A 25,162-nucleotide genomic window follows, 5' to 3' on the forward strand; every position below is an offset into this window, starting at 1 on the left:
GAGACTGAATTTTCCTGAGACCTGGCATATTAGAGGAAGACAGAGAATTCAGTAATATTTTAGTTACACAATTTTTGTTTGCTTTATCCCATGTGCTATCTGTAGCTTGGTGGTTTTGTTTTGCTGTTGTGGTTGCTCTCCTTTTGACAGCAGAATTTTTGTCATTTACCCTCAGCAATTTTGCTGCTGCTCTTTTCTCTTGTAAAACAGAACTGTCTTGTAATCATTCCACCTCCTTCAGCTCAAGGTAAGTCTCAAGCACAAGATCAGGTGGATGTTATATAAAAGGCAGTAAGTAAAAAAAATGCTCATTATGTGGCAGTTAAAAACATTGTATTAGAACTCCTTATTTGATGATGTTTCTTGCTTTGAAATAACTCTTGTTCAGGTAGAGTCAAAAAGTGCCTTTCTCATGTGCTTCCCTTGGATGACCATGAGTACAAGTACATTGGTAAGTGCATTAGGATTTGTTTCTTCACAATTTAGCTGAAATTACTGAACACACAAGCTGGAAGTATTGTTACTTTCATGTATAAGAAGAAGAGGACCATACTGTGCATCAGGTCAGCCAGGTGACTGCCCACCTTAGGGGTATTTGTTAACAGACACTGTGCATTGCATGCATCTTCTGCCCAAGCTCATAAACCAGCTGTCTGAAATACTACTAACTGCTTACTTTTAAGATCCTTAATGGTATGATTGAAATAATAAAATACAAACTTTATTTGGTAAAATCACTTTATTTTGGTAATATGTAAACTGTGTGATAACTGAGTAGTTTTTCTTCCCAGAACACATGCATTAACTTTGCTTATGAGATTGGTTTGCAGTAGTTTTGTGGGGCTGAAATTTGAATACAGCTCTTTGGTGTTGAGTTGCTGATATTACTCCTTTAGCAAAGATAAATGAGTGTTAAGCACTTTGTCAAATTCAGTTTACTGTAATGAGTTTAGGCTCATTTTGTATCCTGTGCTGTAATTAGCAAGACAGACTGAGGATACCATGTAACATATCAGATGGTGGATCAGGGAGGTCTGTTATCTTACAATTCCTCTGTGGTATCTTCTCATTCATAACATTTCCTTTAGGTAATAACAGTATTATCAAAATGGAAAGTTGTTTCATCTCCCCAGAGAAGTCCAATATTTTTAAGATTTTGAATTAATTAATATTGTGTCCTGTTTGAAAGGAAGTTGGTTTGATTTCAGCTGTAGAGGTTATGGAACATGATTGTGCAAAATGTTTTGCTGCAGTAGTCAGTGTGTCTGGTTTATGGCTGTACAGTGAGAAGGGTACAGAGCTGAGGTCCCCAGAGAGCAATCAAAAAGAGAAAAATGTTCTATTTTATTTTGATTAGGAATAATTGCTCTGAATTACTTTAGAGAGCAGTAATTTACTTAATGAAGAGGACTCTACTACTAAAACAGACATATGCCCAGGGGCCTTAAGCTAATTGGATTTTCAGTGTAAGAATGGTCATACTAGGTCAAACCCAAGGCTCTTGTAATCAATGCTTTGTCTTCAGCAGAGATGTGTTTAGAGAGAAATATAAAAGGACAGGACATGTCCTCATCTTACTGTCTCAGAGTACTCCAGTACTGGAATAGCCTCCAGTCACTTGTGACTCTGGGACTTCTTTACTTGTCCCTTATTTTTAACACAAAGTGCTGTAGTTGGGGTCAGCTGACAACATTGAACTGAGTTCCTGCAGGAAATACACTGTGCTGAGGGATGTGAACAGCTGCTTCCAGGTGTGTGACCAGTGAGCAGTGCCTTCACCCTTCCTGTTCAAAAGAGGTCTTAAATACAATGCTGCTCTTTTGAACAAGTTCTGCATGTATTAGACAGTGTCTTTTGGGCTTTATGTGTTTTGGCATGCTCACTGGGCTTCTCTCCCCTTTGGTGAAGCCACTGTGGTGATGTGGAGCAGTGGGCAGATAGGCCTGGTGTCATCACTGGCAGTTCTTGGGTCATTTTGGTTTCTGTCTACATGTGTGATCATTTGTGCCCAGAACTCATGACCAAGAAGTGGAATTAACCAGTTAAAATAATTAATACTGAGAGGTCATTTTTGGCTGTTGTGTTTGCTCAGCTGCATATTAAATAAATTTAACATTTATTTTGAAGAGAGGAAAGAGGGACTCCCAGCCTACCAGGAACCAAATCTTTTATTTTTATTTTATTCTTCTTTGGGTTAATAATCTTAGCAAATATTTTTGTACCCTTTAGATCAGAAAGGTAGTAAGAGCTTTTCCATGTTAAGGTTTTTTTTTTTCTCAGTGCTGTTCATGTGCTGTGGCAGAGAGCATGCCATCGTTTAACCAGCTCCTTGGGCTTGCTGATCATCTCATTCCAGTGTTCCAGTTCTCTGCCACGTGTGTACATGAAAGGCCCAACTACTACTCGTCCCAGCAGAAGTGTTTCTAGGAAAAAAGAAAGCAGTTAGTGATGAGCACCTGTGTTGCTTCTCTGAAATCCTTGCCTACGTTAGAATATCAACATGTATTTCTCCAAGTAATGCCAGTTCTAAAAGGTATTTTTATACCAAAATATTCCTCAAGGAAATAACTCTGGACTTCAGGTTTTGTAGCTTCTGCCTGCTGAGGTTCAGCATTAAAAAAGGTATGGCAGTAAGTGGGTGTTTAGTCAGGCCTGTCCTTTTGCCTGCAGTTAAACATCTCCAAGGCACAAATATCTGATCTGTATCTGCCCTACCCCTTGACCTCAGGTTTACTGGGGAAGTGTGCCCTAATTATGGGCATCAGCAACCTCAGTAGGATTTGCATGATGCTCTGGCTTTGCAAAAAATAAATGCAGTTACTGAGACAGCTGTAATGTGTGTGTTGCCACTGCCAAGAAACAGATTGTTTATTCATGCCTGGATTTTTCAGCTATGAATGGGGAAAATTATTGAGATCATATTTGCACTGCAGAGATGTTTTTCTTGTGAGCAGTGGAAATACTGAATTCTGATTTGCTTTTGTAAGCAGAACTCCTTAATGGATTCTCTAACAGTAAGAGGTGGCCTCAAGCATCAGGTTTTCTGCCAGGGGAATGGGGATGTTTGCTAATCTTTCTCACTGCTGAGAGAATTAAAATTCCTATTCCTCTTTCAAATTTGCCTAGAGTGAACAGCCACACAGTTTTTCAGGCTGTGTGTTACACATGTAAGTGTTCACATAAGCTTGTTTTAATGGGATACTGGAATGAAACAAAGGCACAGCACCTTGTACTGGCATTGACTAGTCTGCACTGATTTTATTCATGTGTTCCGTGAAATTTAGCCTCTGAAAGACAGACATATGCTTAACTACAAATAAGTTATTCTTCTTTTAAAGAGACAGCCTTTGAAATGCCCCAGAACTCTTACATGTTTTATAATTATTGCTGAAAAATAATTACTTCCTCTCAGGTTTAAATATGTCTCAAATATGTAAGAGATTTGACACCTTGACTGTAATAATTTATATAACTTACTTTCTCCTTTGTTACTCTGGAGCACAGATAGACTCAGGCTTGCTGTATCCAGCTCTGTCTGATCTGCCTTGAAACTGAAGGTTTCATTGTACACAGGATTGGGAGTTCCCAGAAGAGCTGCTGTCTTTTTACTTTTGATGAATTTATTATGGTTCATTAGTGAGACTTTGACATACACACCTTGGGGAAAAAGAAATTCAAGACTAAAAGACATCTTCAAGAAGCAGTTGGGAGATGGCTTAAGGAGTTTCTTCCTTTTGGGAGTCAATATCAATTATAACATCAGATTGTGAAAGATTGATGGAACACACATGACAGCATGACATAAAGCAGGGAGCCTACAAAGTACTGAGGGTTCAGTTTGGCAGTGCACTTTCCAATTTAAGTGCTGTTAAAATAAGCAGTCATATTCTTACCCTGCATCCTTGATCTTATGTTTCTATGCCTTTCTTTCATCTTGTGGAGACTTTTTTGAAGGCTTAATTTGTTCAGTCAAAAAAGAACTTCATAGTGATGTGTGTATATAGAGGACTTAACTTCTTTTTTTTTTTTTAATTGTAGGTGTATTTTGCATTTATATTGTTTAGCTTCAAAGGCCTGCAAGAAATCACTACAGACTGAGATACAAGTTTGGTTCTTCAACTGTTTTTGCTTTTGAGTGTTGGATTTTAAAGAGCATTTTGAGGTAATCTCTGAGACCAGGGATACATGAGTATCATGTACCAGAAGAAGCCCTCTGCACTAAGGAAGAAAATTGTGACTCCATGCCCTGATCCTTTGAACAATAGCCAGGCTGCCCTAAACGGGGATTTTTTTTTCTCCCAAGCTCCCCCCAGGATAGCTGTTCAGCATAAGCAGTTGTCCTGCAGCTGTTACCTCTGGGAATTTGACTTGAGGCAACTGTTCATATCAATATCCCCTGAAATGCTGCCTTCTCTGGACTGGATAGCAGTAAAAAGGATGTTGCTCCACCAGTTGCCACAGGACAAACCTTTTAATATGAAACAAACCCCAAACATATCAAAACTAAGCTATCAAAATCTAATTGCCTCAGGACAAAATATGGCTTGTTTCCACTCAAATCACCAGGATGTTTATTTGTTCCTGTCAGAGTCCCACAGCACAAGCCTGGGTGTACAGATGAGGAAGGAGCAAATTAAAACAGGAATTGTGGAGCTGATAGCAGGGAGGAAATCCCACTCACCAACAGCAGGGCTCTCCTCCTGGAGCTTCAATCCCCTGGCCCTCAGAACCACCACAGTGAGACGGCCCAGGTAGTCATTGTAGCTCAGGGAGAACTGGATATCACCATGCTCTGAAGGAGGCTTTGGAAGCAGAACAACACCTGTCAAATATGTCTGAAAAACTCCCTCATTGTGTGGTCAAATGGGGAGACCAATCCTTTTTCATGCTCATGGTTTCTGTCACATTAAGGTGTATGAGTGAGTTCTAATGGCTTTATTTATGCTGTTGTAACTTTTGATGGAACCAATTAATCAGCCTTCCTAACCCTCAGAATTACTCTTTTCCAGGGGATATCTATTTCCTTGTCTCTTCTGCTCTTACTAATTGAAAGGAGAAGCAAATAACGAAAGTTCTTATGTAACAACCTCCTAATTCATGTAATTTTTTAAAGCATCTGAGTACTCCCTTTACAACAGCTATCGATCTGCAGGTTGGTAAGGCGGGAATTTCTATTCCAAATGTTTATGAAGTACTTTTGCATTTGAGGTACTTGCATTTGAATTAGAACATAGTTCTACTTCAGCTACATCCTCCCAATACTTGTAAGATGACAGAAGTTCCACAGTGCCAAGCAGCCCAGTATCACATACCTCCAAGTTTTCTTTCTCCAGATCTCTCCATATGACTAGTTTGTTGTCCTCAGTTAATGCTTCATTTTTTAGTGGAAAGATAACTTGGCCTAGGAGATGATGTTTCTTCTGTTTATCAACATGATAAACCAAAAACTTTAGTGTCCTTTGGAGCAACATTTTACTGGAAACCTGTACAGGAAAATGAAGAATATTAATATATAAAACATCTGACACTTTCCTATTCTAGCATGACTTCAAAGGAAATATTTTTCAAACTGTGGTAAGGTTAGGTAGATATTTCCTTTATTTATTTGAAGTACTTTTAAAATTTGCCTAAAAATTGAGCTATGCAAAAGTCAAGATACAAGCTAAAATATGATTTCATTTGAAAGCTATGAAGTTAATTGGTGGTTTTTTAGCTCACATGGATCTAGTGTATGTAATCCATTCACTTTCAGACTCGGATGTTTAGAATCTGTAACACAAACTTTTTTTAGTTTTAAAGCTTTTGTCTTGTGACGTGTGCTGCAAGCCTGTTAGCATGGGAAGCCAAGCTGTGCAGTACTGTACAAATAGCAGCCCAGAGATACCTCCCAGGTTCTGCTGTCTAACCTACTTGCACAGCAAAGAAACCAAAAGCTGTGAAAGCATTATGTCAGTATTGGCTCCTTCTGGCCTTCTAGAACTGCTGGGCTGAACTGCTCAGCTGTAGTTCAAACTGGAGTTTTTGTTATTCCCAGGGCAAGTTCTGGAACCCTTAACTTTGGTACAGACCAGAGGTAAGAGCAGTTCTGGAGCCACACACTTCTAAGCCCAGGTTCTCCAGAAGCCCCAGTAAAAAATCCTGTGTCTGGTGGAAACAGCTTCTATCTTGGTAGAAGCACTGTGAACATACAAACATCTACTGTAGTTTGACAAGTTAATATTTGCAAACAAAAATCTGCCTCATCAAAAGAAAAAGTACCTGGAAAACAAAGTTTTCATCGAACTGCGGGTTAAGAGTTTTACGTTTTGTTTTGGACTGCAGGTAGCTTCTTTCATCAGGCAGCAGGTAGATTTTCACAAATGGACTGCAGGAATCAGCAGGAGGCTGCAGCTTTCTGACTTTGATCAAGGATACAAGGAGCCTTTCGGACTCTTGCTCATATTCTATGGAGAACCAGAGGCGGCCAATGCTGCCATCAGGAAAATCTGTTTCACTTTTGTCTTCGGGAAACTTGTACAGATCTGGGTTAATGGTTCCTACAACATAAGCTCCAGCTACAAGAAAAGGCAAAACAAGCACCCTCAGATTAGCCTCAAGAACCATTGCAGGCATTTTTATAACCACTGCTGTATTTGGGTAAATCAGATTCCCCTCTTTATCAACAATCAATTTTTTAAATAATTTAATATTTTGTTTCCTTTTCCCTCAAATTTGGGGGAGTAATTGTAGGCTGCACTACTTTGCTTTTCTTATTCCTGTGATTGTACCTGGTTAGTTCTAGCTATTTGTTGTTGCACTGTGCAGCTGGTGACTGCTGTTTCTGGGGACAACAGAGACTTCCTGGCCTTTACAAAATATGAGAGGAGAGATTGCTTTGTCTGCCAAATGTGCAAGGTACCACAGCACTGGGACCAAAATGACTACATTCTTGCCCAATTCTCATACATAAAATATATAAATGTATGGAGCATTTAGGGCTTGTGCTGTGTAATGCAATCTCTGGTGTGCCCCCAAGATACATAATACTAAATTACGTATCTAATAAACTACTAAATTATGTAAAGCCACCCTACCCTTAAAAATAGTGCCATTTTTGCAATGCCATACCCAAAGAATGAAATGATGACCGTGGCCCAGACTGAGGGGTCATGAAGGGATCCCTGTCTTGCTGAACCTGTTCTTCATTGGTCAGGTGAACCCAGTCTCGCCCATGCAGCGTTGGTGGAATGATAAATGGAACACTTCTGGATCTGCTCAAGACAACAGCACCTATTGACTCTTCTGGTTTAAAGCTGGAAATCAAACTTGATAATAGTAGTAAGTTTACTGTTCTTACGTCAGAGTGTAAAAATTCTACAGATATGCAAAGGCAAAAATAAAATCAATTGCTTAATGCAATTAAGTGAGGCACATTAGGTCTTCTGACAGATTATTCTTTTTCCACCTTTCCTTTCCTTTAGAATTTGTCTTTCAAAGGAAAGGAAGAATTAACTACAGCTGCTTGTTTTAGAGCCCAAAACCCCTGCAATGATTAATTCTCTTAGAGAGTCTCCTTCCTGAAGTCCTATTGTTTTTTTTATTAGACTAGAAATTACTCTGGAACCTAGGCTGGGTTTGTCTAACAGGTAAAGATATCCATTCACCAATTACACTTGAATATATTCTCTCTTTTAAATAAATCAGGAATAATCATCACTTTCATAGTTAGATTATCCTTTTCCTAAAGGAACAAAACATGAACAGAACATTTGTTCCTAAAGGAACAAAACATAATAGAACACGACTGATGTTTTCATATAATTTAGGGATCTCCTTTATTTCTGTACATGCATATATTTGGATCACCTGCTCATCTGATATTTGACAAGTTGAAATAAATTACACAGCATATGATTTCATAATTTCCTTTTCCTAAAGGAACAAAAGAGAACATGACTGATGTTTTCATATAATTTAGGGATCTCCTTTATTTCTGTACATGCATATATTTGGATCACCTGCTCATCTGATATTTGACAAGTTGAAATAAATTACACAGCATATGCTTTAAAAACAAAGTGAAAAAAGGTACCTTGTGCTTTTTAGATGAATTTCAGAATTTGCCTGATCCTGGAAAATGGCATTTGCATTTGTTGTTTTGACAGGATTGATGAGCTTTTCATAAGAAGAGAGGCGGCAAAATTTTTTCCAGAGCAGATATGCAGTTACTCCAATGAGAAAAAATAAAAGGATCCCTCCTATTATACCTCCAGCCACAGCAACTGCTTGTTCTGTTCAAACATAAAAGCACACAAAACATCATAGGAAGATCAAAGTCAAGTATATTTTGGGTGTAGACAGGAATATTAAAGCTAACAAAAACCATTCCAAAATTATTTTTAAATGAAGCATTCAGCTCACATATACATTTTTGTTTGGTTATAGCATGGTGCAGCACCTGAAGACTTCTGACAATGGCAGTGACAGATTACAGTGTTCAGAAGCACTTGCAGTTACTGCAATATGAGAGACTACAGACATGAAAAAAACCCAAATGCCAAAGAATTGCTTAGGCTCTGTTTTGCATTAACATTTACTGTAGCATGGCAGAAGTGCTAGAGCTTGCATAATGGAAAAAAAGAGAACCCTGGAACACCTAATATGAAAGGTACCATTATTTTGGTTTGGTTTGTTCTTCCAACTATTCATCTATGTTGAATTGAATCTAGACCCTGCCACAAGGAACAAAGTAAAGCTATGGCTTGTTTTCTTTGTAAGGATGCATGTGTTTCCTGATCTGTGAAGTCCAAGTTAAATATCCGTTAAACACAGTTTCCTGAACCGTGAGTACTTAACTACAACAAAATCTTGTTATAATTACTGAGAACAAACCAAAACCCAAATAGAACTTAATAAATGTATTTAATATGAATATAAGAAATTCTATTGTGAGAATTTCTCGTTAGACCAAGGATAGACAATTGATAATGGGCTCAATTCGTTGCTTTCACATGTTTGCTGAGAATGCTGGAGTGATAGGCTGCAAAGATTATTTTGCTCTCTACCTAAACTCTAGAACTATCTTCCACTCTGCAGCCATGGCAGACAGCTCAGGAGCAGCTGAGTACTCGGTGCTGACAGTTCTCAAGGTCTCCCCTGAAACTGAAGTAGTGAAGTGACCTGGCATTTTCTTACAGCTGGTACTGAATTTTTTCCTCTTCTCTGCTTTTAGGTAGAGTTAATTTGATTATGCTTTACTCCTTTTTCTTTTTATCTGACTGTGCTTGGTAGGTACCTTGCAGTTAGCCATCTCTGTACAACAGTACAAGTGAAATAAAGACAATACAGGCACAAAGTAATCAGTTAACACTAGTGATAGTTTTGACTATCAAATAATAATAGTTTTGAATTGTTCCAAACTATTTTCATTTAATTTAGTTTATTCATTAGAGCTTTAAAGAGTATGGGAGGCGAGTTGCAAATACATATATTGCTGATCTTTTTCAGTGTTGCCCTGTTGCAGTAAGTGACATGAAATGTCCTTCAGCTACAGAACACTTAAGTAATTACCTTGTGCTATAAATTAACCTGGCCATAGCACCTCAAAGGCCTTAATCTGATCTTGACTCATTTTCCTGTATTTGGTGGAGTCACTGGAGCCAAGTTGGTTTTGCAGCTCCCCTCCAGGTGCGTTGCTTTAGGCTCTGCAGGAATTGGCTGGCTGCTTCCCTGAGTCACACAGTCACTCCTGTCTCCCAGCACCACCACGGAGCAGCCACCCTGCTCACGGCTGTGCCACAGCAACAGCACTTTGCTGTCCTTGCAGCTGGTAGGTGAACTGAGTAGGGTCCAGCACTCAGCCAGGCTATTAGTGCCATCCTTATTCTGAGCAACAGGAAACAAGCACCTGCTTGATGTGGGTTAATATTAATACAGAGACAAGTCTGATTGTGCCATGTAGGTAAATTGGTTTTCCTTTATAAGAATGCGCAGTATGCGGAAATGCATATGAGCATGGGAATTTTGTGTGTTTGTTCCTTTTAGTTTTGCAGGGCATGCTCAAATATATCTTCAGACGCACATTTTATTGTATCTGAGAAGGCCAAATGCAGAAAAAATGCTTCAGTTTAATACCCATAAACATAATAGAAATTATGGTTTCCTTTGTGTAGGTGCACTGTAAACAACACAAATATCTATGTGGCTGGTGCTTTTACTGTCTAACATAAGGGTCTGAAAGGTTAACATTTCAAGCAAGCTGTACAGGTCGTTGTTTAACTTGTCCTCTTCATTTACAGATCTTTGATGCTCTCAGCAGCTAGTCCTGTGTTCCCCTATAGCCAGTTTGTCACCATTTACCATGAAAGACAGTAAGGTGTGCATTGATTTTGGAGTAAGAGAAGGAATTTCCAATCTCTTAATTAATGACTTTGTACTGAATTTGTTCACTGTAGAATGATAAGCATTCATGACACACCCATAGGCATAGACTCAAATTCTGGGATTTTTTAAACTTTACATAGCTGTAGATATAAGGTAAAGTTTTATTCATTTCAATAGTTACCTGTAATTTAATGCGAGTAAGGAGAATTTGTCTCGCTTTTAAACCATCTTGTCTGATTAGATCAGCAACAGAACCAGTGGCTTAGGGCACAATGTAGCACTAGTCACAAATCGACCACTGAGATAAGTTGCATCCATTGTGTGCAGGGAGAAAATATGTATCTTTTAAAATGACTACCTGTCATCGTGAGAAATTGATGTATCCTGCTGTGGTACAGGATCATGGCAGAGGAGATGGAAGAGACCTGTTGGACCCCTTCATCTCCCCCCACCTGAGCCAGGGGACTGTCTCCTGCTAATAGGTACCAGCTTTATCCTAGCATAGAGCAGGTGTTGACAGGCATCCTCTGTCTCCTCTGGGATTGCATCCCTTTTTGCTTGCTGTGTGATTGTATGCTTTTAATAAGCTTTACTTAAACTTTGCAGTAAGCTTTTTGGCTTATGAACAAGTTTACGAGCTCGCAACTTTACATTCTCCAACACAAGTTTTAATCCCCATATGAAGACACCGCCTAAGCCCACATATAAATTAAATAATTTATATTATTTAATGATATACTGGGCCTAAACCCCACTATAAATTAAATAATTGAGGGGGAGTGGAGGCAAGACTCCACATTTGCTGTGCCTGTCTCCAGGGCCGAGCTCTGCTGTGTCAGACGCTCCGGGCGGTGCTGCCCGCCCTGCAGTTCCAGGCTGCCCGTTCCCTGGCGGGCTGCGGGAGGAGCCGGGCACCCCCTCCCTGCCTGTCTCCCTGCCTCCCTCCCTGCGCCCCCGGCACTTACCGGGCATGGGTGCCGCTGCTCCTGCGGGCCCGGGGCGAGTGCCCGCCGCCGCCCCGCTGTCCGAGCGCCGCAGCCCCTCCCCGGCCCGCCCCCGCGGCTCGCACACCGCACGGGCCGGCAGCAGCAGCTCGGAGAGGCAGCTCTGGCTCAGGAATAGCAAAGGGACCGATCGGGAAAGAGCCCTGTCGTCCCAGGCTCCCCGAGGACAGACATTGCCGGTCTTCCCGGGAGGCAGAGCTGGGGTCGGGCAGCAATGATGCTGACCGCTGTGCTGCATAAGTCCTCTGTCAGCCCTAAAAAGGCACCTGTGCGACACTGCCGGTGTGACAGAACTCCAAAAGCTGCAGTTGCGCTCAGAAAAATTCTTTGATGTTAGTAGCTTAATTCTGCATATTTGTGTGGGCAAGAAATAGCATGCATTTCTTTTATATCTTTAACAAAATATGTAAGCACCAAGGAACACATATCTCCTTAGACAATTGAAATTACAACCCTTCCTATTTGTATTTATGAATATAGTGATCTTTACTCTCTGAGAGTGTAATAAATATAACCAGCCAGATCTTAACCAGCCAAATTACTCATGCATAGTTCAGAAACAAAGTATTTGTTGTCACTTTTTGTCTCCTAATGCTTTCTTCACAGCCAGTATATGACAAGAACCTATACCTTAAATTTAATAGCTATTTGTATTTCATGTTCTCTTCACAGTTGTTGTGTGTATTGTGCATAGTGTTGTTTAATCTAAAAGCCAAAGAAATGCAAAGGAATTAAAACCAGTAGGTTTTAATGAAATATCGTCTGTTTCTGTAGAATCTTAGAATTCTTTTCATTGCATTTAAAGTGTTCTGCTGTAAATGTAGCATGGTTAGGCTTTTTCTATTAATTTTTGAGTCCTCTGGAAGGAAGGAAGTATTTAGATAAATTTTACCCAAAAAAGAAAAGGCTTCATATGTTTTAGTTTTATGCTTGTAAGATAATTACTTATTAAATAAATATTGCACAGTCAGTGCTTTTGCTACTCTTATTTCTCCATTGAATTAGTGCAAATGCTGAAGTAGAGTTTTTTATCTGAGCAGTTTTGCACTTGTCAGGATAATGTCTGTAAGCAGTCTGAGGCAACCAAAAATTTTGAGTTGCGTGGCAAGACAACAAACGCCTGCTTTCTCTTGCAGTGTTCTTGCTTGAGCTCACTTTTGTGGCTGTGTGAGGAGTGCTGAGTTTGCTCTGAACACCTGATTGCTTTCCAGAGCACTGCTGGCCAGTGAAGTCCCAGATGCACTGGCTCCCACACGAGCCTGTGTGAGCAGTGGGAAGCTGGACAGCTGGGAAGCCATAGCCAGTACGCAGCTGCTGACTGAGCTCCTGTTTCAGAGAGCCCTGGGATGGGACAGCATGGCCTGGAGGGGCAGATCCTGCCCTCCCCAAGTTCCTGTGGAAGGAGTTAATGGCAAAGCTGCTGAGCAGGGAGTTTTAATTTTGATTTTCTGCTCCACTGTGAATTTCCCGGTTCCAGTCTTTCTGTGCTGAGTTCTTGCAACAGCTGGAAAGCAGAAAAAATGCAGGCCATGAAACACAACTATACCCTCCTTTATCTCTGATTGCAGCCTCCTTCTTAGCCTAAATCCCTGAACAGCTAAGACTTTAATGTTTTGTGGACCTAGATATTGTACTATAAATATTCTGTGTTTCTGGTGCATATTTTGTAACATGCACATTTTTTGGTGTCCCTATCCAGGGACATCTTACAGTCAAACCTTGAGCTTTAAAAGACCACTTAAAAATTCTGTCACGAAACAATTTTTCAAAGTGTGTTACTTAAAAACAGTGATGCAACATTGCTCATTTGGCACCATCTAAGTACCAACAAATAATTTATCATATATTCATGTAATTTCCACTAGACTGGGTGAAATTCAACATATGTATTTTTGAAGTTGAATATCTTTGAAAAAAAATCAGTATTTACTTGACATATAAACATTTTTATCCAGTTCTGATTTACAATTAATTTGATTGCATGTAATTACTTACATCTGTTTATAGGAACATTCCTTGATAAAGGATAGAAAAGTGTTTAAAGAAGATATAGTTGTAGGATCACAAGCATCAATAGGTCTTTAGAAAAGTAAGTAATTATAGCATCATTTTACCCTGAAGTCTAACTCCTACTATAATTTATTAATAATCTTAAAACTTCAACAGATCCCATTCAATAAAAGTGTTTTCATTTATTTTTTTAATCCCATTTTGCAGTTGTAGAATGATCTTCAAGTCCATCCATTTCAAGTGAAATACTTTCAAGTTATTCTGCCTTCACACCCACTCCCTCGTGTTTGTGAAATTTGACTTTCATGTTGATTGTACCTTCATCTGTAATGGCATCTAGAAAGAGGTAAACTTTTTTTTTCCCCCCAATTAAATGTGAACTAATGTTATTGAGACCAGTGAATTATTCAAGGACAATACATTGGGGTCTGCAGGGAGCATTGATGGGCACCCTGACTACAACAAATAGATTACATTGAAAAGCATAATTGCAAATGGCAGAAATAATGAGTACTTAGAATTTCTATAGTGCCTTTCATTTCCAGGCAACCATTGCCTGTTTTCTATACCAACGTTAATTACTGGTAGTTAACCATCACAAACCTTTTTGAAATAATACTTATTGTTATCCTGATTTTATAGATTGTTTAATAACTGGAGTTCCTCCAGATGCACACTTGTGTAACTGAGATAAGAATTTCTCCCACAATCTGCTGTTGGCCTTGGTCTGACACCTAGTTCTTGGCTTTAGCAGGCTATGGATGATTGATAGTTTCAGAAAGGAATATATGAAAGAAAGATCTACTCTCTTAAAAAATACCCCTTGGACCCATTCTGGGAGTAATTTGTTAGTTTCCTTTCCAAAGAAAAGATGAGAACAGGAGAGGAAGTGCAGCCAGAAGGGAATGAGTCTTCCACAATTGTTTTCTCTCAGCTTGGCTGCTGGTGGGACCACTGTCAAGCAGACTGCAGTCCAGAACAGCTCTCCCAGTAAAATTACAGGTGTCAAATGGGGATAGAGACAGGGCAACATGGACAGCAAGAAAAAAAATCTTCAAAAGATGCCATGTTTGGTGCTTTTAGATGGGCACGAGGAGAAAGAAAGCAAAAGAAGAAAGGAGAGAGGGGGAAAGGGCATTAACCTAGCCATGGGGTTTGGATTCCTGCTTTGGTATTTCATCTTGGCCCAGTAAATCTGACCCTGCAGCTAACCTTGACAGTCTTCAGGGAGAGGTAGACAGAATGCTCTCACTGGAGCTGCAAAAATCTTCCACTGTTCCATCAGTTTCCTCATGGCCCAGAGCTACTCAACAGAGCCTTGGCCACATAAAAACTGTTACAGCTTGCCCAGAGCTGTGCATGAGGTTTTTTCCATGCTTTGATAACCATGTTTTGCTAGGTATTTGCAATCCTTGACAGACACAAATATTTTAGTGCCTTCTTACGAAACTTTTTAGCACTGTTACAGAATACCTACTGATATGAAAGCATCTGTAAGTAAAGTCTGCATGCCAGCACTTCTACAGGACTTAGAATGTTTCTCTTTTTTTTACCTTATCCTTTTGCTTTTAGTAAGCTTTAGCTATTGGTGTTGCCTAACAACAAAATATATACAGACTATAGCACCACCTGCTGTCCAAAGCTGGGCTTTGGTGCAAATAGTAGAGCAAAGCAAAAAATTCTTTAAAGCTGACCTTTTTTTAATGCATAAAGCAAAATGGGAAAATGTGAACTTTTATTCCTTTCTAATGACTTTTCCTTTCTGTGTTTTGTAATAGGATTTTCAGGTTTACTTTTACTAAAATGTGTTCTTATGTTTCCAATTTTTTTTGCTAATGTAAATTGCATTAAGAAAGTTAGCTGGCTGTTGATGTTTTAAGAAAATAAGTATACAAAATGTTCCTTCTAAAATTACTTTATTAATAAACTCAAAGTTCAGAGATAATATGCACAAATAGAGACTCTTGCAGAGAAAACTATTTGTATAGCTCTGGCTTCCATGGTTTTAAAGATTTTGGGGGGTAATATCTGGCTTTTTGTTTCAGTTTTGTACACTTCCTGGCCTTGATAAGAGTAATCTACACCCCATAAATTTGGCAGGGCCTTGCAGGATTGTATGTGTACACATGAAAAATGAACTGTTCACACAGCTGTAGTGACCAACAGAAGTTGCTCGAAGGCAAGACTGGTGTTTATTTTAGACAGTTTTTCCTAAGCCTCGCCCTCTGTGAGTGAGGGATAATGAATTTAGACCAGACATAATGTGAATTAGATGAATGGGGAGGGATTGCTGAGCAGGCAGGTGAATCTGTAGACACTAATCCATTTTAAGATTTGCAGGGAAGCACAAAATTCTATGTGTGGCATAGCAGTTACACCACGTGGTACATGGTACCTTACTGGTACAGCCTTAGGGGATGCAAACTTTTAACTGAGAGCAAAAGGTGATGTTTCTTTTTTGGAAGCATTTACATCTGGAATCAGATACTGAAAGCTGTAGATCTGTTTCCTCTAACTTAAAGATGTTTCTGCAGTGCGCCTAAAACTGCCCTCTGTATAGCAGCCACAGATTTATAGGTGTCATCCCATACATTTTTATGTTTAAAAAGAAAAAAACCAAAAAAAAAAAAAAAAAAAAACAAAACAAAAACCCCACAACCAAAAAAAACTCAAAAAGGGTTGATCTGACTCCAATCCTTTCAAAAATCTATGTTAGAGCCTAGCCAGGGATAAAATAAGCTGATGCGGGCATGTTTTGTGTGGTAATCACTAGAGTTGTGACTGCTGCAGAAGGAATTCTGCACACTGTTCCTGTGGTTAGCTCTTCACATAAAATAGATGTGAGAATGTTCTAGGAAATACAAGAAATATGAGAAGGATGAAAGTAAATCTTTCAAGCTAGGACGAATAAGTGTCACTGACACAGATATTGTTGCCTTGCTTTACGCAGAAAAAAAAAAAAAAGTCTAAATGCTAGAAAGCAGTATTTTTACTCTGTAGGAGCTAAGCAAACAATTCCTGTGCCTTTCGCAGCCTGGGCTCAAATGGTACGTGCTGGGGTTGGAAATGCTAACCTGAAGGATACCTGCACATCACAGGTGAGCTTATTACATGACTTCATTGGTATGCATGGAGAAGTACACTGGTTTTGAGAAATTTAACTGATACCTTTTTTCCAGTTGCCAACATAATTTTTTCTCAAAGAGAATGAACAAGATCTCTGACAACCTGTCTATTGGGCAACCAGGTGTTGAAGGATGGGAGAGAGTTAAAGATTTTCTTTAGATTCCTGAGACCTATGAGTCAGTATGTCCATGAGCAAAGGTTACATAAACTAATAGATTAGAATGAGAATTAGTTGCATAAACACTATTACTGCATTTCAATCTGTCACAGAGTCAAGCCTGCAGATTATTGCAGGCAGAGCTAGCCTGGGGCTTACACTCCATATTGTTGGACTGCCTCTGACACTGGATACATTTGAAATAGCATTTTTCTCTTGCTGTGGGGCTCCTCTGAAATCTAGGGCTTAGTGCAGCAAGCCTTTTTTAATAGTCAGTGGTGTTGCTCTCAGCTCCTGTCTAATTTGGGAGGTCACTCTGGTATATTGGTTGTACAATAATTCTGTCTGTTTCATTAAACCAAGGATCATTGTGCCTCTTAGGTGACTGGTTCACTATAGGCAGCACCAGGGACTAGATCCAGACCCTCTTCAAATTTCCCCCCAGCTTTCCTGAAGACTCTGTGCCTCTTCCTTCCATGATACTCACTCCTCAGAATATCCTGGATGAAGTCAGGGAGACCAGTATAAGCAGCTTCTGCTGCATGAGGAAGAAATGAGGGTGGATATGTTACCCAGGCCTGTTGTACAGGGAAAGGGGATCTGGATTAGGAATTTTGAGTGGACTGGAGCTGATTCACAGGCCATGAGACATTCTGATGGCTGTGGTCTGAGTTGTTTGGGAATACTGCAGGTCACATGGGAAAGCAAAGCCTTTCTTGGAGCTGCATAGCTGCGTTTTTTCAAAGTGCATGAGGGCAAATTATGCTCCCAGGCTGCAGAACTGTCCTCTTGTGTAGTGTTTTCCTTTGCACTTTTCTCAGCTTCTTGCTGATCCCATTTCATCATTTTACATGTGAGAATTGAGGCATCAGAGTTCAAGTCTTTATTTAGATGCTTATCTCCCATTAAGTAAAGCAAACTCTCTCTACAGCAGGCTTTGTTCATAGCCCTCAGCCCTGGGCACCAGTTAACATCTAGAACAGACTCTGATACTTTGTTGTTCAAAGACCAAGTAATTTTTTTTGAATGACACCATTTGCAAAAGTAAACCAAGGAGGCTTAGTATCTACATGGATGTAATTTTGAAAAAAAAGTCAGATTCAAACTTGCAGGAGTGTCCTGGTGGGCAAGTCACATCAGGACAGAATTAGTGGTGACTTCTCAAAGTGTGGTGTTCTGTAGTGGGACTTTTTTCTGGAAGCAGACCCTGGGAGCCCTGCTTGCTTATGTGGTCCTGGCTTCCCTCCTTTTCAGTTGAGAGTACAGAACAGATGGAATACCAGCAATCAAATGCAGGGCGAAGCTGAACATGTGATTAAATTATCAAAAGGCCAAAGCCCTTATTGCATGAAAGGCAGCTTAAAGCTACCCAAAAACTGGATTGAAGGGTTGGGGTTTTTTGGTGCAATTATTTATTGCTTTCTGCTAATGGATATTAAAGAAGTGTAGGGAAGGCATTCTAGTGGTTATGCAGAGGAGGAAATGACATCTGGGAGAAGTAGAGCAGCAGAGTGTCCATGTGATAGTCCCCTGATTTAAGAGGAGATGTAAGGTTTTGTGCAATATCATCTTCCATCTATTGCAAAACATGCTTAAAAAGGGGAGCTTGTTTTCATTCTCCGTAAGCTACTGTTCTATTTGTTTGATAACCAAACTAAAACCAGTGCTTTGTAGAGATTTGCTAAGTCTTTGAAGTACATGAGATTGTTTGTTATCAGTGGGCTTGCCTCACTGACTGCCAAGGTAAAATAAAGGCAAAAGAACTGGTCTGCTTTGTTGAGAAAGCTGCTCTTATATCCAAGATGAAAAAGAAAGGAGATGACAGAGCTCAAAACCACCAGTTTTCACGGGTCTAAAAATTCTGACAGCTTTCAAAAAGATTAATTCTGCAAAGAAGAGAAGTGCATCTATGTTGCTCCTTGAAAAAAGTCATGTCAGTAGTGTTACAGCATTATTCCCAATGAAGATAAATGTAGGTGACCTGGCAGATTTCATGGTGACTTTATGAGATAAACCCACACAAATTATCTTCCTTTCCACAGAAAAATAAAATTGCAGAATAGAGGCTTATTCAGAGACCATGCCTGCTATAATTGGGATGTCTAACCAGCAGCTGTCTTCTCCCAGGCACAAGAAGCAGAACTTGTCATGATGCTTGCTGGATAGAAACACTCTATATAGTGTTTATATTTATACCCAAAGGTATATTAGGTTGACAGATGTGTTAGACATGTGGCATATAGCCTAATGGAATGATATTTGTGGTGATTAATTGGGATGTATTGGAAAGTTTGAAGTTAATGTGATATTTACCCAACAGAATTGCTTTCTTTATAGAACTCTGTTAGAAATAATCCTGCTAACTGCTGGTTTATGTCAAATGGAAGGTGGTGGTCAGTTTCATGTTTTTAAACAATCTCAGGTTCATTTCAGTTGCCTTGAGTGTGTGTGTGAACACTTGCTATGCTAGCTCCTACACCTGACTGGAATTATTTTGGGTGTCTCAGTATAAGCAAAAACTGAAAACTGGCACTGCATACAGAATGCAAATTTCAATAAGGGAAAATTAGTATGTGGAGTGGAGAGCTTCTGACTGGTTATAGGCATAGAAAAAGTTAAATTTGCCCATGGTGCATTAGTTATTATCTTGAAGGCTCTCCCAGACTGTGCTAAGGGGCTGTTATTCTTCAGAAACACTCAAAAATGCTTTACAATGGAGAAATCCAAAACCTGACCCAAATTGGCTGTGGCAGATGACATTCAGGCAAATGAGCAGTGTTACCCACAAGGCAGCATATTGTTCCTGGAGGGCTGCCTTATTGTGGAAGACTAGAATATATCCCAGAAATGCATTAAGATAAAATCTGCCTGGTGGAAGGTGCAGTTTCACTGGCTTAAGTGGCTTTGAAAACAGACAACAAATATCAGCCTTCCAGGGTTTCCATGCAGAGCCTCCAGAGAGAGATGTAAACAAATTTCAGGCAGTGTTTGTGGACACTCAAACCTGCCCCACAAAGAGCAGCAGAGCTCGGCAGGTTCAGGGCTGAGGGAGTTCAGAAGCCGCAGTATGGGCGGGTTCAGGTCACCCACCTGGCAGGAAAAAGTTGCTCTAAATGACAGCAGACCAGGCAGTGCAAGAAAATACTGTGGGATTATAAACGGGAAGGGGTGAGAGAAGGGCTTCAGTACCTGGTTTTAGGAGGCACCAAGCAATCACGATAGAAAAATCCCATTTCCTCTTCTGAAGAGGAGTAGATGGCCTAAGTGTGCCAGTGAATTTTAGGTTAGATAAAGGGCTTTTGGGTTAGGACTGGACTTCTCTCTTGAATGTGGAAGCCCTGGTTGCCTGGATGGAGACTGACAAGAGCTGGCCTGCAGATCCAACAGCTCTGCCTTGGTGGTGCCCTTCTTCAGCAGGCAGGCAGAGCTGGCTGCCTCTCCTCACACCAGGTGACTCAAAGTCAGGGGGCTGGTGGCTTGCTTTCATATGACCCTCAAGCAACCAAATCAGTAAACAATAATTTTGAAAACTTTCTTCCATGGCTGGGCATAGGGCTGTGATTTCATGAAATTATACACATTCTCACATGTCTAAGCCCTGGGTGGAGTTCTCAGGAAAGCATGAATGCTAGTCAGGCTGAGCCACAGTGGGAGAACTGTTCTGAAATCATTCTCTTGAAAAATAATGCTGTCCTTCTCCTCAAAAGAAATTAATCAGCATTGTCTGGATTTGGCCTAATGGATCTGTAGGCTACTGATTTCTCACCTTCCTTTAACTATCGACTTTCTTAAAGAAAGATACAAGAATAAATTCTCCAGATCTGAATTTGAGGCAGTTTTGCATCTTTTCTCATCAAATGTAGATGAGAAAGCTGGCATTGGCATAATGGTGCCAATTGCATCATTATGGATGCCCAGATTTGTGACCTGTTGATGTAAAAGTTGGTCACCAGTATCTTCCAGTAAGCACATTTTGGTGTTTTCAATGAAAACAGTCAACTTTGCTGGACAGAGAAAATCTGGGACAAGAAAGCCCTGCAACTTCGTTCTGTAAAGGATTTAGGGGAAAGGCTAAGTGCAGTATTGTCCTCTCATTTTATCTTTTATATGTTCTTGGGATGTCATTTGGACAACCTGGCACTCATTTAGAAGATGCATTGGAGTGGAAGGGTGGCACTGAGTTGCTCCATGGCTGGCCACTGGAACTGGAACAATGTTGGAGTAGCTACAGGTGCCAGGGTTGTGTCTCACTACGCCAGCCAAAGGTTTTTTGCTGGAATAAAAAAGGAGGCTGTAGAGCTGCCCTCTCCCTGCAGCACCACTGCAATCCCATACCATGGGATGGGAAGAGTTGCCTGGGCATGATTCTGGACCAGTAGCAATGCTGATGAGCATGTGCTGGAGGGGACAGATTCAAGGAACTTCTGTTTCCAGCCTGGCAGGAAGGATGTCAAAGTCAGCACAAAGAGCTGACTGCAAGTGCCTACTCTGCTTCACTGCTGTAACACGTGGCAGGTAAAATAATGCAGCCAGAAAGCTGCTGCTGACCCGTGTATGGCTCTTAAACCCCCAAAATGCTTCGTGACCTGCAGCCCCAGTGAGTCTGGGGGGTGTGCATCTTAGGAACAAAGCCTGGAAGCACACAGGAAATTACTGTTTTTGCAGCCCATCCTGAAGACTCAGGGAGCAACTGTACATTCCTACATTCCTAAAAGCATTTGGGAGGGGTGTTGACCCCCCCGCCTCAGCTGAGCTAGGTCTGATAGGAGGGTATTGGTGAAGGCTTAGGAGCAAACTGAGAACTGCTGGAAGTGGTTTACAAGAATTATTAACTGCTTCCTGAAAAGAAAGAAAGAGGACTTGAAAGGGTTCTTTTCTAATGTTTTGGCATGCTTCTTGCTCCATTAGAGATCCAACCACCCTCCCTTGTGTGAAGTTCTAAATGGAGGGTATAGGCCAGAAAAGAATAAAAGTAGCTCACAGTGTGGAAACTTTGAGTGATCCTTGGGAAAGGACTGAGTGTAGCCCCTCATAAAGGTGAGTGAAAGAGGAGATTCTATACAAAAATGGGCTACTGTGGATGGGGACGAAACTCCTCTGGTCACATCTGCCCTTGATGTTCCCTGATGCACCACAGGTCACGCCTGGCAGCCTGGAGGAGCTGTGTGCCTGTCTCCTTAAGGCAGGATATCCCTGTTGGGCGAGGATGGGGTGGGGGATACCCAACAGCAGCACCCCCAGGACCCTGCCCGTGCCTGGCTGAGCCCCTGTGTCAGGCTGAGGGCGAGGACACAGCGCTGCAGGGAGGGCAGGCTGGCACCCCCTGAGGGCTGCAGTACTGCAGGGGTGGGGATGGCCACACTCTGTGGGCACCAGAAACACCTGTGCCAGGTGTGGGAGAGGGACATGGCACAAGTGGGAGCCTTGTGGGAGGGCAGCCTCAGCTGCGAGCTCCTCGATGTGTGTGTTGACACAAGCTCCTTGGAAGTCACTTTGGTTCAACTAAGATGTGTGTAAGTAAGTGGAAACAGGTTCTGGAAAATGGCTTGCAATAGAAAATGGTTTCTAAATGGTGTCCTGTTTGGCACAATTTAGAATCTCTCTGTAGCATACTGCTTTTTCCATTTCTTCCTGCTCAGCACAAACAATCTCACTCTTTGCAGTCCATGGATACATCCTTGTTCCCAGTCTGTGCCCACGGGAGGGATGCATTCTGGACTTGGGGGTTGATTTGTTTTCTTTCTGATTGTTCCATGTTAAAAGAAGGAATGGGTGTTTTCTACTGGTGATTTCCCCTTTATATGAGGGTTGATACCCTCACATACCAGGATGCCTTGGCCCAGGGCTCAGTTACTTTGTATACCTTTTATTATTTTCCTTTAACTCTTATAATTTTATTCCTCCCCCCTGCTCCTCCTCTTCCTGCCCCTGTTTGCCTCCCCTCCCTGTGCTTCCCTGGCGGCACTGCCAGCTCTGCACAGGCCCAGTTTCTCTAATCAGATGAAGCTGCAGGATTATCTCTCTCCCTCCCTCCTAGGCTCCATTTTATTTCCTCTCCAGCCAAGGGGGGAGCCAGGAAGGGGTGCCACGTCGAGGCAGAGGGAACCCCCTCTCCCAATCTCCTGCCTTTGATGCTCTCTGACAATCCCACCTCCTTCCCCTTCTCATATGCTCACCTTAGTGTCAACAGCATCAGGCGGATCAAGGAGAGGAAATCTGAACTCCTTGGGCTTTTGTTCTCCTCAGATTTCTGAGCATCTGTTTTTAAATACCCTCCAAGTAACTTGTGCAGGGAAGCTGGATGTGCAATCTCTGAGTGGGGGGAAGGTAAGGACCACGGCAGTTCTCTGTCTCCTGAAAGGACACCGAGTCCTCTCCGCTCTGCCAGGAGAGTAACAAAGCAGATGAGGGGAAGGGAAGGGAGAGGAGCTGCACACAGACAGAGCCAGGCTTCTGTAAGTGCTGTGTTGGCAGCAGGGGGTTGATAGCTGGACTGAAAATCCCAGGAAATGGTAGCTTTCTCTTTTTCTGAAATGATGGGAACTATGACTCTGAGCTTTAATTGAATTTAATGTAGTTCTGTAGAAGGTGGGTTTTTTTGTGCTGATGTCTTTCACTTACATGTGTATGTGTTTGTCTTTTAGTAAATATTTCCAGAGTATACATATCACTGTTTCTTTGGGGGAGAAAAACCCCATAAGTTTGTTCATCTTATTCCTCTGAACATCTGTGAGTTTATGAAGATGCTTTTTGATTATCTCTTGTGTGCATGTTAGTGTTTGGATACCAAAAATAAGAGAAAAGAGTAAATTTTATTGCTCTAAATTTCTGCCTTTTAGTACTAATGTGCCAGAGAATTGTTTACCTTACTGTTTTCCACCATGCGTACCACATGTTCTTTAAATTCCTAGGAATATCCAACAACAGAAAAATCTGAAGAATATTTCAGTGCTTTCTGCATATCAGCTTTGTTTTGCACGTTACCTTCCTACATAAATGGTCAATTGCTATTTAAAATGGCAAATAACAGTGTTCTCTTAAACCACAACCTGTTTTTTCCAAAGTCACGAATTTGATTTGGTTTGGCTTTTTATTGTCACTAGATTAATATTTTATATCAGAATCCTTAGAAGTAGAAGACTATTTTCTGTATATGTTGTATATGATTAAAAGCAAGAGTCTGTGCTGATGCACTCCTGGATTTTAGGGGAAGAGGGAAAAGGGAGGGGGAGCAAGCAGTTATTTCCATTTAGAGAACTCTAAGCATGAAAGATGATAGGAAAGGAAAGATAAATACATTTTGCAAGATGTTGATCTCAGACATAAGTGAGGTGGACCTTATGTAGATCAAAATCTACCTCTCTTGCATGGATCATGCTTCTAAGTAATAATCTCATAAAAAATACAAAACTATCAGGGGTTTTCTTGCATCAAGAGATTGATGAAAGCTTGCAGATGGTTGTCTGCATGTTTTAGTGTATGTCTGAATGTTTGCAGGACATCAGCTGTAGTGAGATCTGAGTTTAGAGACCTCTGCATGGAGTCTCTGTGTACAACAATTAGGTTTTGAGAAGTTTTCACTCAGGAGGGTGAATTAGATGAGGGCTTTGTGTTTTCATGCGATGTCTTGTTTACTCCATAAATACTTCTCCATTATAGGGTTTTGTTGACTTTTATTGTCCAGACATTTTATCTTAACTGTATTTCAGGGAAAGCTGGAATTGCAATTTAGTTTATCTGACAGTTATTTTGGGCTGCTTAAACAAGAGCAGTAAATTGTATATGGCCTTGTAGTGTCAGAGTTAGTTTATAATACAAAATGTGATAAATTTCCATCAGATAACCATGTCAAGTCCATATTTTTCCTTCCATAATAAACTATGCATATTCAAACTGCACTTGAAAAATAAAAATGTATGAGGGAAGGCAAAACAGAGGAGAATTGTTATTGAGGATCATTAGACTTCTGAAGTTTGATTTTTTTTCTTTCTTTCTGTTCGGGCAATGACAAAGGGTAAATTGGAGGTAGCTTTTAACCACTGCAGATGAGCAGAGGTATTTGCTTGTTACCAGTGAGATACTGTTACACCTGACTGCAGGCAGGTTATTTCTGAGCAGAACAGCAACAAAATCCTATTTCTTCTCCAGTGGACTCTTCTGCAGGTTAGAGAGACTAAATTGCTCATTCCTTTGCCCTGGAGTTAACGTTTTTAGATCAGGATTGATTGTACTTCACTCTGGTCCCTTGTATTTGAATTGCAAGCTATTACACATTTTGCAGGAGAATGCAGCTTAGGAATGATGCTTTTCAGGGCTAGGGACTTGAAAGATACCTGTTAATGGTATTTGTTCTGCAAGTATTTTTTCCAGTTAATCATAAAAAAATTCTTATTTTTGTTATCATAACAATATTTTTATTGCAGCAAGTATCTTTGGCAGGTGTGAGTGATATTTCATTGCTTCTAGTCTCAAACCATTTTGCCCCAAGAGCAACAGTCCAGCA

General features: G+C 40.7%; 1 protein-coding gene across 3 annotated transcripts; it reads right to left on the reverse strand.

Annotated features, from left to right (window-relative positions):
* Window positions 1-2,150: 2,150 nt before the first annotated feature.
* Window positions 2,151-11,408, reverse strand: LOC121357911 (synaptotagmin-15-like). 3 transcript variants are annotated; one of them, XM_041475645.1, is made up of 8 exons: window positions 11,328-11,408; window positions 8,072-8,270; window positions 7,108-7,250; window positions 6,259-6,554; window positions 5,313-5,483; window positions 4,682-4,802; window positions 3,478-3,657; window positions 2,151-2,423 (listed from the first exon to the last, which is right to left on the reverse strand). In XM_041475645.1, the coding sequence occupies exons 1-8, from the start codon at window positions 11,332-11,334 to the stop codon at window positions 2,287-2,289; spliced, it is 1,254 nt and encodes a 417-aa protein (XP_041331579.1). In that variant the 5' UTR covers window positions 11,335-11,408; the 3' UTR covers window positions 2,151-2,286. The 3 variants fall into 3 exon arrangements, with proteins under 3 accessions (XP_041331579.1, XP_041331569.1, XP_041331561.1); XM_041475635.1 differs by having other exon boundaries at window positions 7,108-7,292; XM_041475627.1 differs by having other exon boundaries at window positions 7,108-7,304.
* Window positions 11,409-25,162: the final 13,754 nt, after the last annotated feature.

This window comes from Pyrgilauda ruficollis, unplaced genomic scaffold, assembly GCF_017590135.1.
Source record: "Pyrgilauda ruficollis isolate IOZ18807 unplaced genomic scaffold, ASM1759013v1 scaffold11, whole genome shotgun sequence".
In the NCBI taxonomy this organism is placed as follows: domain Eukaryota; kingdom Metazoa; phylum Chordata; class Aves; order Passeriformes; family Passeridae; genus Pyrgilauda; species Pyrgilauda ruficollis.